At 54.4% G+C, this 18,009-nt stretch overlaps 4 protein-coding genes across 4 annotated transcripts; 2 read left to right on the top strand and 2 right to left on the bottom strand.

Moving 5' to 3' along the window:
• Window positions 1-1,078: 1,078 nt before the first annotated feature.
• UV8b_03921 (uncharacterized protein) lies at window positions 1,079-4,243 on the top strand (the record flags this gene model as incomplete). Its single annotated transcript, XM_043141419.1, has 2 exons — window positions 1,079-1,227; window positions 1,294-4,243. 2 exons carry the CDS (start codon window positions 1,079-1,081, stop codon window positions 4,241-4,243), a joined length of 3,099 nt encoding a protein of 1,032 aa, XP_042997353.1.
• Window positions 4,244-4,789: 546 nt separating this feature from the next.
• UV8b_03922 (uncharacterized protein) lies at window positions 4,790-6,046 on the bottom strand (the record flags this gene model as incomplete). Its single annotated transcript, XM_043141420.1, has 4 exons — window positions 4,790-4,918; window positions 5,021-5,154; window positions 5,227-5,819; window positions 5,991-6,046. The coding sequence occupies 4 exons, from the start codon at window positions 6,044-6,046 to the stop codon at window positions 4,790-4,792; spliced, it is 912 nt and encodes a 303-aa protein (XP_042997354.1).
• A 534-nt stretch (window positions 6,047-6,580) lies between these two features.
• UV8b_03923 (uncharacterized protein) lies at window positions 6,581-9,952 on the top strand (the record flags this gene model as incomplete). Its single annotated transcript, XM_043141421.1, has 6 exons — window positions 6,581-6,635; window positions 6,854-7,065; window positions 7,209-8,834; window positions 8,940-9,191; window positions 9,295-9,744; window positions 9,812-9,952. 6 exons carry the CDS (start codon window positions 6,581-6,583, stop codon window positions 9,950-9,952), a joined length of 2,736 nt encoding a protein of 911 aa, XP_042997355.1.
• Window positions 9,953-11,035: 1,083 nt separating this feature from the next.
• UV8b_03924 (uncharacterized protein) lies at window positions 11,036-12,325 on the bottom strand (the record flags this gene model as incomplete). Its single annotated transcript, XM_043141422.1, has 2 exons — window positions 11,036-12,087; window positions 12,181-12,325. The coding sequence occupies 2 exons, from the start codon at window positions 12,323-12,325 to the stop codon at window positions 11,036-11,038; spliced, it is 1,197 nt and encodes a 398-aa protein (XP_042997356.1).
• Window positions 12,326-18,009: the final 5,684 nt, after the last annotated feature.

The raw sequence follows: 18,009 nt of genomic DNA on the forward strand, positions 1-18,009 counted from the left end.
CAGCAAAAATGTACGATACCTTGCTAGACACAATCGAAGCCCGTTTGATTATGGCGATAATACCATCGACAGGCGTTGGTTATGGTAATGGTATGCAACCACATTTTCAGCGGTCATTCTGATTCTGCAATACCTCTCTTTGTACCTATTTGATTTGGCCTGTTGAGTCATTTTGATGCTTTTCCTGTGGCTTTGGCTTAGCCCAGAAGGCATCTCTCAGCCAGCCGGTTTGCGCACTGAGCCTCGTCTTGGGTTTGAATATTTGATTGCGAGTTTGGCCGAAAGGTTGGGACTCCTGACAAACAATACTGGAGAGTTGGCGCTTCCGAGATTGGGGTTGTCTGATTACGGACGGACCCATAACTTTTCGACACCAGGCTTGCAATCCGAAGGCGCCGTGCACGTGACTCGGCACGACGATGCTTCCTGGGAGGGTCACTGAGGGGCGTGATGAGTCAAACAGTTTCAATCCCCTTCGTTGAGCCTTCCTTGAAATAGTTTTATGCAGGCAGTCAGAGCCAGTTGGTCGAAAAATGGCCCCTCCTATGCTGACTTAAAGCAACGAGAGAGAAAAAAAAGACCATATTCAACAAGAATCTGGTTCCGTTCCGGGGTCGACATTGATGTTTGAAAATCTGGCTAATCAGTAAGTAACCTCGTGACGCTTACATCTGAGCCTCTGCGAGGTAGGCAAAGGTGCAGTGTATGCTGACGGCAACAAAGGCAGTTTGGAGGCGACGCACAGATACTGGTGCTGGCTGTCAAGCGTAATACCAAGGCCAGACAGTGCTAGCTTCTGATCACCACTGCCAATTAATCCGCGGTCGACGACGTATGGCCATGACAAAATAGACTCGTGCCTCTCTCATGTGTACGTGAAAGTCCGGATTTGGCCCGTCGCTCAGTGAAATTCTGTCACGTACAACACCCACTCAACGCCGCTCGCACTCCTACTCCTGGGGGGCCAAGTCTGGTAACATGCCGACTGATGACGATTGTCCATACCCGCCTTCAGAACGCATTCACACACAGCCTGCGTCTCAGTCAATTAGCCTCGACCTGACGCTGTCAAATCCGGATGAACCCCTTTATCCATTCTCTGGCCAAGATACCCAAAATTATGTTGGATGATACAGAGGACAATCAATTCCACAGTCTCGAGACCATCGAAGTCTCCGTCGGAGAAGACATTGACAGGTCATCTTTGTCCCTTGCAAGCAGTTTCGGGTAAGCATTCGACTGCCCGCTTGGCATAGTATGCGTTCGTGTCTGCATAGGCCTAACATCTACCAGCGGTGTTGAGCAGGGGAATATATACGAGTCTTCGCAGGCTCCAAGTGGAGACGTGGTACCTGTTTCCCTGGACTCGTCTACATCTTCTCTCACGGAGCAGTCCGAAGCATCATCGCTCTCTGTCCTGTCCAGCAAAGCTACCACGCCGCTGGACACTGACTCTAGCAAACTTCTACGTGCTGATAAAGAAAGTCAACAATCTTCTCCCAGGTCTTATCATCGTATCCACAAACGACTCAACTGCACGGTCCGACCCAAATCCTCGGTTCCCACCAATGTTCCAGCACATCAATATGCCGCCGAGTGCATCGATGCTTCAGAATCCTCTCGACTGAATCCATACGCTTTGCATCCTGAAGAATACCACCTACTTCGGCAGCACATTTCTCATGCACAGGTTACAACATATCTCAATATTCGAAACAGTATTCTGCGCATATGGATCCAAAAACCTTGGGTCGGTGTAACAAGACAGCAGGCGCTAGGTTGCGCAAGCTCCAGGTGGTTCGATGCCGCCAACGTATGTTACGACTGGCTCGTGAGGAGAGGATATATCAATTTTGGGTGTGTACGACTTCCTGACGTGCTTGAGAAGCAGAGTCATGAACAAAAGTGTGAGAAGCGTAGGATCATTGCCGTCATCGGCGCGGGTGTATCCGGATTATCCTGTGCAAGACAACTGGAAGGCCTTTTTAAGCAGTATGCCAGCAGGTTCTTCGAGATGGGCGAGAGTATTCCAAAGGTGGTTGTCCTCGAAGGACGGGGCCGTATTGGGGGTAGAGTATATTCTCGGGAATTCAAAACCATGTTCAGCAACCGGAAACCAGAGTTCAAAGACAAACGACACACCGCCGAGATGGGTGGGATGATCATAACCGGGTTTGCACGTGGCAACCCAGTCAATGTTCTGGTTCGGGGCCAGCTGGGCTTACAGTATCACGTCTTGACAGCAGACACTACGATTTATGACAGCAACGGCAAGCCTGTAGATCCCAAGCGCGACGAGTTGGTGGAGAAGCTCTACAACGACTGCTTGGATCGCGTGAGCGGGTACAAGTTCAAGTCGCAGCCGTCTAAACTGATCGAAGGCAATCGTGACCTTCTCGGCGAAGGCCGCGATAGTCCAGGCGATGGTGGCAAGACAATACTACAAGCTGAAGAGGCCGCCGCTGGACTGCCACACGCGCCGTCGGTGCCGGAGCAGAGCGTTCCAGCCAGGATCAACCTCGTGCCGGTGTCTGCGGACAAGTTGACTGGTCGAGTACATACTATGCCCGGCGTTGCAGCATCGGAGAAAGTTGCGGAAAAGGCAAAGTTGATGGGTTGGTCCCTGAACCCCCACGCGGAGCCGGACTTTGATCTAAACCTCGACGAAGCTTCGTCTCGAAATAATTCGACTCTGGGTTCGGTCTTGGACCACGCGATCAGTTGTTACAAGGGCCTGGTCGATCTAAATGCACAGGATTTTCGTCTGCTGAATTGGCACATTGCCAATCTGGAATATAGCAATGCCGCGAGTCTGCATAACCTCAGTCTATCCTTGTGGGACATGGATGCCGGTAACGAGTGGGAGGGGAGCCATACTATGGTTGTTGGTGGTTATCAAAGCATCGCTCGTGGGCTGCTTTATTGCCCGACGCCACTTGACCTGACTTCAAAGTTTGTCGTTGGGAGGATCAGATACGACGACGCACAGTTTGATGGCCGCGCAACAATCGAGTCTGAGGACGGTATGACTGTAGAAGCAGACACCGTGGTTTGCACCATCCCTCTGGGTGTCTTGAAGCATGGCAATGTCACGTTCGAACCGCCACTGCCGGCGTGGAAGGTTGGAGCGATTGAACGCTTGGGCTTTGGTATTCTGAACAAGGTCGTTTTGGTCTACGACGAAGTATTCTGGGACTCTGAGCGGCATATATTTGGCGTGCTCAGAGACTCCCCCAACGAGCACAGCACGTCACAAGAAGACTATGGCCTCAACAGGGGTCGCTTTTTCCAATGGTTCAACGTGACAAGTACTACAGGCGTCCCATGTCTCATTGCCCTCATGGCTGGGGAGGCCGGGTTCGAAACAGAGCGCTCCAGCAACGAAAGCCTCATCGAAGAGGCCACTCAGATCCTTCGTAGCGTGTTTGGCAAGAAGGTACCATATCCCGTCGAGTCCGTGGTAACCCGCTGGGGATCCGACAAGTTTGCGAGAGGGAGCTACTCGTCTGCGGCTCCGGGGATGCAGTATGATGACTACGACAGCATGGCTCGGTCGATCGGCAACCTGGTGTTTGCCGGCGAGCACACCATAGGCACACATCCCGCCACCGTTCACGGCGCATATCTGTCTGGTCTGCGGGCCGCTTCGGAGGTCTTGGAGGGCATGCTAGGACCTATCGAGGCCCCCACGCCTCTGATTCTGCCCAAGGACTCCCCCCATCTGCAAAAGCGCAAGGAGACCGCCAGGGGCCCTCGCGAAGCGCGCCTAGAAGCGTACGAGGCGAGAATACGGGATTACATCCGAGACGAGATCGGGGACCGCCCCTTGCCCCCCGCCAAAGTCACATGCAGCGCCCATCTCTTATACGGCAAAGCAAACTCGGACGAAGCCAGAAAGCGTTGCGAGAATCGCAAGGGGGGGAAGAAGGCCCGCAGCCTGTCCAAAGAGGTCCGCGCCATGACATCCAGAATGTGGAAGGAAGCAACGCTAGAACAACGGCAGCCATACAAGGAACAGGCTGCGGCGCATAAAACGGCATACAACGAGGCCCAGAGTTTATTCAAAGAGCAGGCTCAGAATTGGGACCAAAGGGCCGTAACGCTCCGGGCTCAGTACGAAAAGGAACACCCCAGTCTTCCCGGGCCAGACGAGCCGCCGGGCGAAGTTGGCGCGGCAAGCAAACATCGCCGTGTCAGGCAGGTCAGTTACGCGGGTGACGGTGACAAGGAGAGAGATTTGTAGAAACAACAACCACTTTGTGCCATTCGTTTTCCTCATGTCATTTCTTATAGCCCGGCGCTGGATTGGGAGACTGCATTTGCGGACTGGGAGACTTTTGCGCTTTTCATTGTTGTTGTTGTTGTTGTTAAAGTGGGAGCAGTAGTAGCACATGGGTCTCGGGGTTGTCGTTATTCATTCAGGCGTCAGATTATGGGTGCATTACATTCCATGGAAACCTTGGGTAAGGGGGAAGAGTTCAACTGGTAAGTTCAAATCATCCATGTAGTGAGCACGTCAATGAACACGAGTCATGGATATTTATGCAAGCCAACTGGATCGAAGTGAAGCATCCAAATGAACATGCATGAAAGTGTGACCCAAGCTGGAGGTCCCGAATGTGTCGTAGCGTAATAGTACTACGTACGGCCAGTAGATGGTGGACCAACTAAGGAAGTGTATTTGAGGCTTTGATACAGTGCGGAGGCCCATTTGGGCAACCTGTAGCTTTGATACAAAGGGGATATATTGCTTTAAACTCGGGGCCTGTGACCCTATTCGTCTACACGCTTACATATCCTCCGAGGCGGTGGCACCAGTGATGATTTCGACTAGTTCTCCGGTAATGACAGCCTGTCGGGTACGGTTATAGAGAATCTGGTACCTGCCAATCATCTCACCAGCATTCTTGGAAGCATTCTGTTCGGGGTGGGGGAGGGGGAGATTTGGGTTAGCGTTTACATCCTGCATAGTCAAAGATTATGCCAGTCTGCTCTAGCAGCCGTGTGTGTTTTGACTCACGTCCATAGCATTCCGTCGCGCAGAGATCTCGCAGGCGTGGCCTTCGGCCAGAGCCCAGTACAGGTTGTTGGCGAGGCTGTATTCACGGAGGTTGACCAGGGCATCTTCGTCCACCTCAAAGGCAGAAATATTGGCTATTCACACAAACAAAGAGTTGTTAGCGTTTCTTTTTCCAACAATCGCACAACACACAACTGCAGACGTACGGGACTGGGCAATGGCTTCCTCTGAAAATGCCGCAAGGAAGGTAGGCTCGTAGGTCTGAGCATTGACGAACTTGTTGTACAGAATCTTGACGTCGGTATACTCGGATGAGAGAAGAACAATCTGGTCGGCAATTGCCTGAGCATCGGCAAAGGAGGGGATGTCCTTGCCAACACCGGAGAAGGAGAGCTGGATGGAAGCGGCGTTGGTTCGCAGAAGCTGAGCCTTGCACTTCTCGCCAATGACGACCAGATCAAAGGGCTCGGGAGACTGGTTGGCGAGGGCACGAATGCGTCGGCTGAGGCCGGAGTGGACACCTCCGCAAAGGCCCTTGTCGGAGGAGCAGACAATGATGAGGGACTTCTTCTGCTCGGCTTCGGCAGCCGTGGTCTCGGCGGCGTCGAAGACCTCATTGGCGCTCTCGCCGTACTTGCGAGACTCGGCCATGGCGCGCTGGGCACGTGTGAGCTTGGTCGAGGCCACGATCTTCATGGTGCTGGTGATCTTTTGGATGTTGCGGATGGACTTGAGACGGCCTTCGATTTCACGGAGGGTCGCGAACGTCGCAGCTCCATTTGGGCTGGCAGCCGTAGCTCTGGAGTCGAGAAGAACCTCCTCGTTAGCAAAGACTGAAGCATGCTATTTGTGGAGCTGTTTCAACTCGGCGTTGATGTAGTTCAGTCGAGAAGGGAGGGGGGGGGGGTTTCCGTCGTGGTTGCTGCGACTTTGTCGGTACGAAACATCGGGGTGATGCATGCCGGCTTACCGGAGAGGAGCTGAGGCCGCAGCTCGGAGAGCTGGACGGGCCGCCCTTGACAGCATTGTGACAGTTTCGAGATGGCGGCGGGAGCCTTCTGACCAACAATGACCCGATTGACGGCGATGAACGTACGAATCAACTGATTCCGGGGGTGCGGTGGTTCGTGATTGACGACAGGGCGAGCGAGGTTGGTTTGGTTTGGCTTGGTTTTGCTCCGTCGCTATTTTCTCGGCAAATCGGCGGCTAAGGAGGTACGTCACGTGACGCTCCCATGCCTGCTGGGCCTAACCTTGAATTGCCTTAGCCGGAAGGCAATGCAATGAATGTGCTGTCTTTCTGGGGCCCAGCAACTTTTATCTTGCCAAGTAAACGGATTTCTGCCCAGGGTCGTCCAACTTATCTCCCTCATCTCCTTCACTATTGAGGCGTTGAGGGTGGTTGCGTTTTGCGTCTGGCGTCCTTGATTTTTTCTTTTCTTCCCCTCTACCTCCATCAAAATTTTTCGCTTCAAACCACTCCTCCGAGCATCCGTCCCAACACCTTTGGCGGCGCGACCTTTGGCACGATTTCTGAGCCGCGGATTCCGCACGGCCACGATGAGTTCAGACAGTTCTGACGACGACAGGCCCTTGGCCAGGCCGAACGGACGACGTAAGTTGCCTTTGGGGAGGAACAGGGGAAACTCGCCGAGGCAGTTTTCACCCTGTGCCAATTTCCACTCTCTCCCTACACTGCCAATGGCCCTGGCAACTCGTGTCAGACAATCTGCCATTGCCAGCGTCATCTCACAGTGCAGACTCAACTTCACACACATAACCCAAAAGAAAATCAAAATAAAATAAAAAAACTAACGAATCTGTCTTTACAAGTCTCGGCCAACAAAATATCGCGCGCCGAAGACCAGGCCCTCGATCGTTCACAAGCAAAACGATCAAGTGGCATGGCTGGCATTGCGGTTTTCAACGGACCGGAAGATGATAGCATGGATCTAGACGCTACGAATGGGGTCAAACGCAAATCACGCTCTTCCATTTCAAAAGTCAGCTACAAAGACGAATCTGATAGCGACGGCCAACCCCTGGTGGGTCGCCCCCCTTCTTTTCTATCCCTCTTTTTTTGCCATTTTTTTGTGAGCTGGAGAGTGGGCGGGGCTGGTGCTTTCTTTGTTTACGTTCAAGCACAGCCAGCATTGTGCGAAGCGATACTAAGTACCATGACCACCAGGCAAAACGTCCTAAAGCTGCTGCCAAAACCCTCGACTCGGATTCCGAGGATCAGCCCATTAGCAAAGCCAGGGCCAAGAAGACATCCTCCTCTCGACCGTCCCTCCTCGCTGAATCTGACGACGACCAACCCCTAGGCGTCCAACTCGCCAAGAAGAAGGCAGCAATCGAGAAGAAGGCAGCCAACGAGGCGCAGGCCATTCTGGCTAAGGAGGCGAAACAGGCAAAGTCTGCAACTAGAAAGGGCAGGAAAGACGAGTCTGATGATGAACCCCTTGCCAAAGGACCTGCCAAGAAACGCCAATCAAACGGTGTTGCAGCCAGGCGCAAGTCAAACGGCGTGAAAAAAGAGGAATCTGATTCCGACGCTCCCATCTCAAAGACGAAAGGTAAAAGCAAGGCAGCTACGTCAGCAAAAGGCAAGGCAGCAGCTGCGGCCAAGGATGCCAAGGATGTCAAAAAGGCAAAGGCTAGGGAAGCTACTGAGGAGGAAGACGAGTTTGAATGGTGGAATGCACCCAAGCCTGAGGACGATAGCATCAAATGGACGACGCTTGAGCACAACGGCGTCCTCTTCGCCCCCGAATACGAACCCTTACCGAAACATGTGAAGCTCATCTACGATGGGAAGCCGGTCAGTCTGAGCAAGGAAGCCGAAGAGGTGGCCACATTCTGGGTTGCCATGATGACCCCTGCGTCATCTCATCATCTGGAAAACCCAGTGTTCCGCACAAACTTTTTCAATGACTTCTGCGACTTTGTGAAAAAGCACGGTGCAACTGATAACGACGGAAAGACTGTCGTGCTCAAGAGCCTGGACAAGTGCGATTTCTCAAAGATTTACGAGTACTGGCTTGCAAAGACGGAGGCGAGCAAGACCAAGAACCTGTCAAAGGATGAAAAGGAAGCTGCCAAGGCAAAGAAGGACGCTCTCGAAGCCCCGTACCTATACTGTACGTGGGACGGCAGAAAGCAAAAGGTTGGAAACTTCAGAGTGGAACCACCCAGTCTCTTCCGTGGCCGAGGCGAGCATCCCAAGACCGGGCGCGTCAAGACGCGGGTTTTTCCCGAACAGATCACCATCAACATTGGTAAAGAGGCCAAGATCCCGGACCCTCCAAAGGGTCACAAGTGGAAGGCCGTGCAGCACGACCAGAAGGCCACCTGGCTTGCCATGTGGCAGGAGAACATCAACGGCGCCTACAAGTATGTGATGCTTGGTGCTGCCAGTGACGTCAAGGGTCAAAGCGATTACAAGAAGTTTGAAAAGGCGCGTGAGCTCAAGAAACACATTGGGAAAATTCGCAAGGACTATACTCGGGAGTTGAAGAGCGAGATCATGGCTGACCGTCAACGAGCCACGGCAATGTATCTCATCGACAAACTGGCCCTAAGAGCAGGAAACGAAAAGGACACCGAGAACGAGGCCGACACGGTCGGTTGCTGCTCCCTAAAGTACGAGCACATCACCCTCGAACCTCCGGACAAGGTCACTTTTGATTTCCTGGGCAAGGATAGCATTCGGTATAACGAGACTGCCCATGTGGAGCCTCAAGTTTTCAAGAACCTGAAGTTGTTCAAGAAAGCACCCAAGACGGACGGAGACGATCTTTTTGACCGTCTGACTGTAAGTGCATGTTGATGGGGCTCCACTTCTTTTTTATTTTATTTTTTTTTCGTTCTCAAAAACAATCGTATGTATAACGTCGTTGCTGACGCCAGAGCTTTCCAGACTTCTCAGCTCAACAAACACCTCAACAGCTATATGCAGGGACTGACGGCCAAAGTCTTTCGAACCTACAATGCGTCCTACACGATGTCGACATTGTTGAAGGAGCTGGCCGCGGATCCTCGCTCCAAGGGCACTGTGGCTGAAAAGGTCAAGCTGTATAACGACTGTAATCGCAAAGTGGCCATTCTCTGCAACCACAAACGGACAGTCGGTGCAAGCCATGACCAACAGATGCAGAAGATGGGAGATCGGGTAAGCCAGGTTTTTTTTTTTTTTTCTTCTTAAATACATGTTTGAAGAAAAACCATCAGGCTTGTACGTCATATGGCAGAACGCTAACCGTTTCTCTGCTCAGATCAAAGGTTTGCGTTACCAAAAATGGCGAACGAAGAAGATGATTCTGGATCTTGAGCCCACACAGAAGAAGAAGAAGGGCGCTGCGTGGTTCGAACTAGACGAAGATCTTGATCGGGAATGGATCCAGGAGCATCAGCAGTTCCTCATTGAGGAACAACGCTCCAAGATCACCAAGAAGTTTGAAAAGGACAACGAAAAGCTAAAGGCTAGTAAGGAGAAGCCTCTGCCTGACAAGGAACTTAAGGAGCGCCTGCAGGTGGTCAAGGAGATGGAGGCCAAGTTCAAGAAGGAAAACAAAACTGGAAAGGTCGAAGCAGAGGGCCGAGGCGTAACCGTCGACAAGTGCCTGAAATCGATTGAGAAGATTGACGACAGAATCAAGATGCTGGAGACGCAAGCGGATGATCGCGAGGGGAACAAAGAAGTCGCCCTGGGGACCTCCAAGATTGTAAGTTGTGCTAGCAGTTGCCGACGAATGGGCAATATGTGCAGCCGGCTAACGAGAAGGCTTGCAGAACTACATTGACCCTCGCCTGACGGTTGTGTTTTCCAAGAAGTTTGACGTGCCAATCGAAAAGTTCTTTTCAAAGACTCTGAGGGACAAATTCCGATGGGCCATCAAGTCGGTCGAGGATGCGGATGACTGGGAGTTTTAAAGCACATTTTTTTTAAAAGCACTCATTCGAACAAATGCCACCTGGGATTTTTTTTTTTTTTTTTTTTTTCCATCTGTTATCTTTTTTTTTACTTTTTTTTCATTTGGCTTGAACTTACAGCTGCACTTACAGCTACACTTACAGCTACAACTTTTTCCTTTGCTTTGATAAAACGTTGATACACACACAATACACATACAGACATGGGACACGGCGATGGAACGCAGCGATAGGAGTGTGCCGAGGGAAGAGGGGAGATGGAAGTTTCGACATTGGGGACTTGTACGACGAAGCAAGCATGGGTACGGCGAACCGGACACGGCGACGAGACAGCGGGAGCTGGGACAAATGTCTTGGCTGGAGGCTTTTTTTTTTTTCTATTATCTTGATCCAGCTCGCAGCTGCATGGGGGCGTTGGCTGCGACACAAGGCAATGAATGGAAATGGGATGGCGGCCGAGCGGCGTGCGCCTCGCCTCGGGTGGTTCTCGAAGCAGACGGACTGATTTGCTGATGGGAAGGGTTTCGGCATTAGAGTTGGAGGGTTGTCGCATCGCAAGGACGCGGTGTCTAATCTGAACAACCAATCAATCTGATGAATCATGCATGCATGAATGAGCCTGAGCCTCTGCTTCACGACGTCTGCTGAGCGAACTCTGACTGAACACCAAAGAGGGCAGACAGGCAGCTCGTCAAGCCCGGCCCAGCCCAGCCCAGCCCAGCCCCTTCCTTCTTCCTTGTGCTGATGCGCACAGAACCAAACGAAACGCCGCCACGCCATGCAATGCAATGCAATGCAACGTAATGTGACGTGATGTAATGTGATGTTGCATGTGATGCGACGTACCACCCATGTGAAAAAGCAACGCAACGCCGAGGAATGCTGGGGAGGGAGTTGTACAACGGGGGGAGTCGCAGAGACGGGGAGTTCGGGAATGGCGATGAAGGTTTTGGAAAAGGGGAAGAGGAAGAAATGGGAGAAAGCGTGAAGACATGTGAAAAGAAGAAGAAGAAGAGACGAGACAAGAAACAGCCGACCGGTAGGCGGCTGGTAGGCGACTGGTGTAAAGTCCACGTCTTCTCATCACCACGGCCGGGCAAAAAAGCTGGCCAGGCCGAGGGCAAACGCGCCCCCGAGGGCGGCGGCGAGCGACGCGGAGCTGCGCAGGGCAGCCGAAGCGGTCCGCATGATCTTGCCGTTGGGCGTCATGTACCAGCCGCTGGGGATGGAGCCCTCGCTGGGGTTGGCGGTGGCGACCCACGGCCAGCCGGTCTGGGTGGCCGTGGCCGAGCTGCCGTCCTTGGCCATGCCGCCGACGGGGACGGCGATGGTGACGGCCGGGCCGGAGGCGCTGCCGCTGCCGCTGCCGCTGCCGCTGCCGGGGTTGCCGCCGCCGCCGCCGGGGCTGCCCTTGCTGTTGACGGCGCCGCCGCCCACCGCCTCGATGGACTGCCACGTCCCGGACGTGTCCTTGTACCGGTACTCCTTCCCCGTGGAGTAGTCGGCGACGACGACGCTGCGCACGTGCATGGCGAAGGGCCCCTTGGCAAAGTCGGTCGGGCCGCGCGCCCACGCCACGGTCCCGGGCGCGTTGTAGGCCGGGTCGCCGCCGGCCCAGGCGCCGAACTTGACCTGCATGGGCGTCTGGGGGTACTGGTCCGGCGCGGCCTGGGCGGCGGGCAGCTCGCGCAGGACGCGGCCGTCGGCGGTCCACACGATGCGGTCGGCGGTCCAGTCCACGGCGTAGGTGATCCAGCGGGCCTGGGTGCCCGGCACCGCGTGCAGCTGGCCGCGGTTGTACGTCGTGGTGCGCCCCTTGCCGAAGTAGTTGGTCTGCACCTCGTCCGGGGCGGCGCCCAGCCACTCGACGTCGATCTCGTCCAGGTCGTCCGACTGCAGGACCAGCGACGACACGATGCCGGCGCCCGGGGCGGCCCGCAGCGTCATCTCGACGCGGCCGAACATGATGTAGAAGAGCGACTGGAGCTGGGGGGCGTCGCCGCCGCGCGAGACGGTCAGGGAGACGCCGTCGCGGCCGTAGGTGGGCGACCCGGACGCCTCGAACGAGTTGACGGGGCCGTTGGCGAAGTCGACGCGAACCGTCATGCCGAGCGCCGTGTCGGGCGGGCACTGCGCTGTCGGGAGGCGTGAGCGGGCGAGCCCAAAGCGCGGGTTTTTTTTTTTTTTTTTTTTTTTTTTTTTTTTTTTTTTTTTTTAGGGAAACGTACTGCTCTGCAGAGGGTTGCATCTGCTCCATGTCTGGGAGAGGGCCGGGCGTGGCAGGAGGAGGAGGGCGAGGGACGCGAGAGCCGATGCGGCGCCGCGGAGCGTGGCCGTGGCCGTGGCCGTGGCCGTGGCCGATCCCGGTCTCATGGTGGGGGGGGTGCTGGGACGGCGCCGAGCGTGCGTGTGTGTATGTGTGTGTGTTGCGTCTGGTCGTCGAGGGACCAGCCTGGCATGGCAGATGGATAGATATACTGCGTCAGACCCGGGGTGTTGTGGCCGGCACATCGTCGCTCGTCATGGTGTTTTTGTTGGCCGGGCCGTGCACTGAGCGCTCAGCCCGGGCAGGCAACACAGTCGCCGCAGAACAGAAAACTACTCCGTACTGGACTGTGAGCCCCAGCAGGAATTGCCGGCTGCAGAAACGAGGAGGCTGGGCGCAGACTTTTCGCGAGCTGCCAGCTGCATCTGCATGCTCAGGCAGAGAGAGCAGAGCCCGTTTTTCCACAAAGGTCAATTCCTTTTTCGGGCCCGTCGGCGTCCCTCGTCGTCCCTCGTCGTTCCATTGGAGGAGCCCGCAGCGGTGGTTGGTTGGGCTGCCTCGGGTGGCTGGGGGCGGGGCCGGCAGTCCCGCAGATTTGCCGCGTGCGCCTTGGTTGGCTGGCGTCTCGGTGGCTCGGTGGCGTTGTCGGCTGGGGCGGGGGGGGGGGGGGCGGAGCCAGCCTACCCTACCCTACCCTGTGTAGCCATTGCAAGACGTCATGTCATCTCTTGTCTGTGGCCTCGTGTTGCCTCTCTCTGCCTTGGGTTGCCTTTGCCTTGGGTTGCCTTTGCCTTGGGTTGAAGCTGAACCCATTCCTTGGATACGGCCGTGCGTTGCTGCCGTATTCTGCGGTGCCTGCCTTCTGTAAATCCCCCCGGGTCGCCGGGTCGCTCGGGCATGTCTTGTCGAGCCACATGTGAACATTGACAGCCCTTTGCTGGCGTGCCTCAGGCTAGGAGGGCCGGTCGGTCGGTCGGTCGGCCGGCAGCTCCAAAGCCCAGGCTCGCATTCGCATCCGTCATCCGTCCTCTTCATCCCCACGAAGCCCATACCGGTGGAGCAGGGATCGAAGCACAGATCAGTTAGTTACATACCCTGCAGAGCCTGTCGTTCCCTTCCTTCTCGACCCTCCATCGCAAGCAAACAATGATTACGCGTCGACGCATCATACTCATACCGTCCACGTCCAGGTAAAGAGGGACGGAGGCGATAGTCTGGACTCTGGGCGCCCGGGCTGTTTCAGGAATCCCCCCTTTCCCCGGGCAAAGCTATAGCGTCCACTTGGCTTGCCACCGCGCGTCAACTTTTTGATTGGCATCTGCATCCTGCATCTGCATCATCCCTGGCAGGCTGATGGAAAGCGCACCAAAGCCCCCCCCCCCCCCCCCGACGAACCCCCCAAGCTTCTCTAATACACGCGGTTAGACACCCTCATCGAGAGGCGCGAGAGCGGGGTCGCAGTGAACTTTCACGAGACCAAGCTGCCGACGCAAATCTTTGTCAAAGCGGCCTGGCCGGCTTTTCCTTTCGTCCCCACTACGCCAGTCTGCTAGTTGCACTGGGCCCATGCTTGCAATCAAATGGTAACCTGTCCGATGTCCGATCCGTATTGCCCGTCCGCTCCCAAGGCTAAGCGTCACCCGTGGGATAGGTTAGGTCAGTGGCTAGAGGTAAGCGCCCGCGACCGAGCCGGATACCTTCGGCCCACAAGAACCCCCAATGTATCATGGTCAAAGTACGCGTCGAATCTGTGCCTCGTCCTTGGCCAAGAAGTGGCGAGCGCTGGCTGCCGGCCTCCCTTGTTTCCTGTCAGTTCCTGGCATGTGAACAGACAGAGGCTTCCTTTGTGGTCACGGCCAGCAGAGACCAAACCATGGCAAAATGATGGCCACACATTGTTCTTTACATGACATGTGTGTGGTAATCGGTGTAGTAGAGAATAAATCTCACCGTAAAGGTTGTAGCGGACAAGGGAAATGTTCTTCGTCGAAGCCCAAGATTGGAACAAAACATCATCGCCTGTTCTTGCGTCATTAAATCTCAAAAGCCACCGATCTGACGCGAAAACATCCAGGTACTGTCTCACCCTCCCCCCTCAATCGCACGAATAATGGCGACAAAACGACCGCGACAGCACTATATGACCCAACATTACTCTGAGCTGGTCAACGTTCAGGTTTGAGGCAGTCGACACGGTTGCCGGTTTGATGTTTCGGGCATAGAAAACCTCCTGCCTTTGCAATAGAGCATATTGGCCAGGAGGTGACTAGTTTCAGGCCCAGAAAATGTCCGACGAACATCAAGTCGGCATTGAAAATGCAAACTCGTCATGCAATTCTGAGGGCAGATGCCTGAACATCGTCTTATCTGCAGCCAACCGCTGAGCTTCTAATACTGTCTGCACGGGACTGCGAAAACGTTGGGCATGGCAAAAGTGTGACGAAAGGTTTCTGCTGCAAAGCTGCAAAGGGAACGAAGCATTGGTACCGGCGATTTCTGACCGTTTCAGACCATGCTATAGCGGACTTGTAGACGGTGATGCGCACCGCCTTCCATGTCGCATTGTAGCCTCACATGTCCAATTGGACGTTGCCCCGCGATTCAAGGTGGGATAGCACCTGGGGGCATTCGTCGGAAAATCCACCGTCGTAATTAGAACGACTTCTCTCCAGTCCGAACCAACAGTAATAAGAAGACTTGGAAGAATCCGTGTGGTGTGGATCCGTAACGATCTTCTCCAAGGGACGTCCGTGAGCGATTTCGACGCGCGGGGTCTGATCGCGGCGCCACGACATTAGACTTTTAGTCTGGGCTACTCCATAGTTTGGCCATCGCCAAGAACTCCTGGAGCACGGCAAATCCAGCCGTTAGAATGTACTCACCGGAGCGCATGGAGTTTGGTAGCGAGCCGAGCGAAACTGCTTCCCGCGCCAGGGGATACAGACGGATACTTGTATCTGCCAACGTCGTGAGCTTTGCCAACGTATTCTCCGTAGGACTCTGAACGGCCATCCTGAACCGTCGCAGCGTCAATCAAGCATGACTCGTCATTTTTGTTCCATTTTTTTCTCTTTCTTTCTTCGTGGAGGCCTGGACCACCAGTTCTTGGCAAGAGCGACCATGATCAATGATTCATCTGGCGGAACAACAACAGTGGCAGACGATAACTATCGACAGTTAGTTGTATAATGGGGTGGATATTTCGGTGGAGAATCAAGTCTAAAAATTGCCTACACCAATTCCCCAGAAGGAAACGATAGCAGGTAAAAAAAACCACGCCCCGCAGCAATTATAGGTCAGCTCTCGGCAAACCTTGGGGCAATTCAAGCCAAGTCAAGCTTTCAGGTCCACCCCGGTCAACGAGTTATTGCTGCCCCGTCGTCGTGGGTTGGCGGGCAGGGGTATATCCGCACGGCTGTCATTCGGGGCCGCTGGTCAGAACCCTGTTGATTGCTTAGCCATTGACTCGGCCTAGCACCATGGTCTCCACTCAAGGCCATCAAGCTTCGAAAGGTAATACACTGCAGACGTTTTGCCGCCCATTTCCAGCAAAGCTGGTCATGGTTGGAAATGATTTCCATCGCCGCGAGAGGAGGCGATGCACTGGACAGACTGTTACCGAGGCGTTCCACCTAAGCTTTCATCAGTCCAGATATACTTGCTCGCGACAGTTCCTTGCTCTGGGAGTGGTTGAATACTTGTCTTGTCCGTGGCTCCCCTCGTCCCTCGTTCCTTGGCGCCTATCAAGCCGGTGATTGATCTTTATCTTTACTTTGCCAAGGAGACCATCAGACCTGTCCGGCCAAACATGAGCCCTTACCCAAGGAAGCGGCACAACCACACGGTCGGTGGCCTAAAGGTATAGTCGGGGGCGCCCTAATTCCAAAGCTAGACCAGAACTGTCGCGATCCTTCTAGAGGGCTGCAAGCCACTTGCTAGGATTCTGGTCAGCCCGGGTGTCGCGACCAACCGTTCAGACTAAGAGAGAGCCTTCAGAATAAAAGTTAGCGAGACATGTGTGTACAGAGTCGGACTCGAAAGCCCATGCCAAGTGCGGAGTAGCACACCATGGCTGAATCAAATCCCAGGACGGAAATGCCTGCAATTCGTTGGCATCAAGTCACTAACCCGAAAATACTCTTTGACACCACCCCTGCCCAGTGTCTTGGACTATCGCGTGCCGCAAAAGCCCGTCCAAAGGTCAGGCAGGACTCAGGACTCAGGACCCCTCAAGCTTCTACTTGGGTGATGAAACCCCGCCGTACAGGGCCTTTTCTGTCCCCTTGTATCCTTTCTTCCCTGGCTGTTTACGTACCCCTCCCTTTCCCTTCAAGTCCTTGCTAAACAGTGGCGAAAGCTCGGTTCAGAGGCCGACTTCCCTGGGGTTGGTTCAGGTTTTGTTGGTCCGCCTGGGCAGGAGGGCGGAAGGGCAGGCAACATTGGAGGTGATTGTTGGTCGGTCAAAAACTTGCTCTCAATTTGTTGGTGGCGAGTTCTGCTTTGGTGCAATGCACTTCAGCACTTCAACGGTACCTGCATCTGGTATCTGGTGTGTCTGACACACCGAGTTACATAGCATGCTGTATATGCATTGCCCTTGCTGGCCGGTACCTGCATGGTGATGTATCGAGTTTTGGGTTGTCTGGTCGGACCCGTCCCTCCAGCCTGCACTGTGACGACGAATACAAGTTTGCTTTTTATTCTGAACATGTTGGCCAAGGCAAAGTCCTTGTCTCTGGCAACCACACTGCAGCGAATGGTGCGTCCGCGTAGACTAGCGGAAGGTGCTATGCACCATGTACGCGCATGCATGCAGCAGGTCCTTCCTTTGCCCCCTCCTGTGTAACTCTTTTCTCTTCTTCTCCCCCTTCTTTTCCCTTCGTTCCCGTTCTCTTCTTTTCCTGGCACGAACGGCTCTTGAGCGTACCTATGTCTGCGAATCAATAAAGCGGCAAATGTGGAATTCTCCTGGAGCCCAAAATGGTGCGAGCAGAGTTTTACCAACGGCAAATTCTTTGTGAGGCTTCCGGATGGATGGCTGACTGTCATATGTGCCGTGCCTACTTGGGGACTTGGCGTGAGCCAATGCGGTCAGGGTCAGGTTAAGAGATTATTGCCGCTACCGAGGTGACGAGACGAATCGCCCTCAAAGGTACGGACTACGGGAGTTGCTCCGAGGTACCCGGCGGTGGCCGCTGCGGAGGCTCCTTGTCTTTACCGGTACCTGCTTCATACCTGCTTCAAAGATTCCCGAGGACGGCACCAGGTAAGGTGGCTGAGCTGATGATGCTGGGACGAGTACGGTTCAACAAGCCTGATTTAAATGACGACTTAGTAAGCTGCTTGATGAGGCTTGGCTTGGAGCCAGGAGGGAGGCAAATATCCGGCCGCCGCGGATGCTACCAGCGCCATGCACGTCGGTCCGTTGCGTGCCTTGCAGGACGTGTTTGCCAAACATGTATAGTGATGATGCTCATGCAGGTGGCTTATGCACGATTATGACATTTTCGCACCGGCAAAAATTTTATGCAAAGCGCCATACTTTCAGGTTGAGAGAGGAGGCGACGCCCACCCCCCCTCCTCTCCCCCACCAATTCTCGCCAGCTACACCTCGGACTCGGAGTCCACAGACTAGCCGGACAAAAAAAAAAAAATAAACCAAGGTCTGAGCTCTGGCGGTGGCCAGGTTTGTCTTGTATCCATGCCGATGCCGATGCTCCCAGTGGTTTCGCGATTGGATGCGTGCCCAGACTAAAGGCTCAAGGGTCCTAGAGCCGCAGTCGCCACGAAC

The sequence above is a fragment of the Ustilaginoidea virens genome, chromosome 3 (genome assembly GCF_000687475.1).
Source record: "Ustilaginoidea virens chromosome 3, complete sequence".
Lineage (NCBI taxonomy): Eukaryota > Fungi > Ascomycota > Sordariomycetes > Hypocreales > Clavicipitaceae > Ustilaginoidea > Ustilaginoidea virens.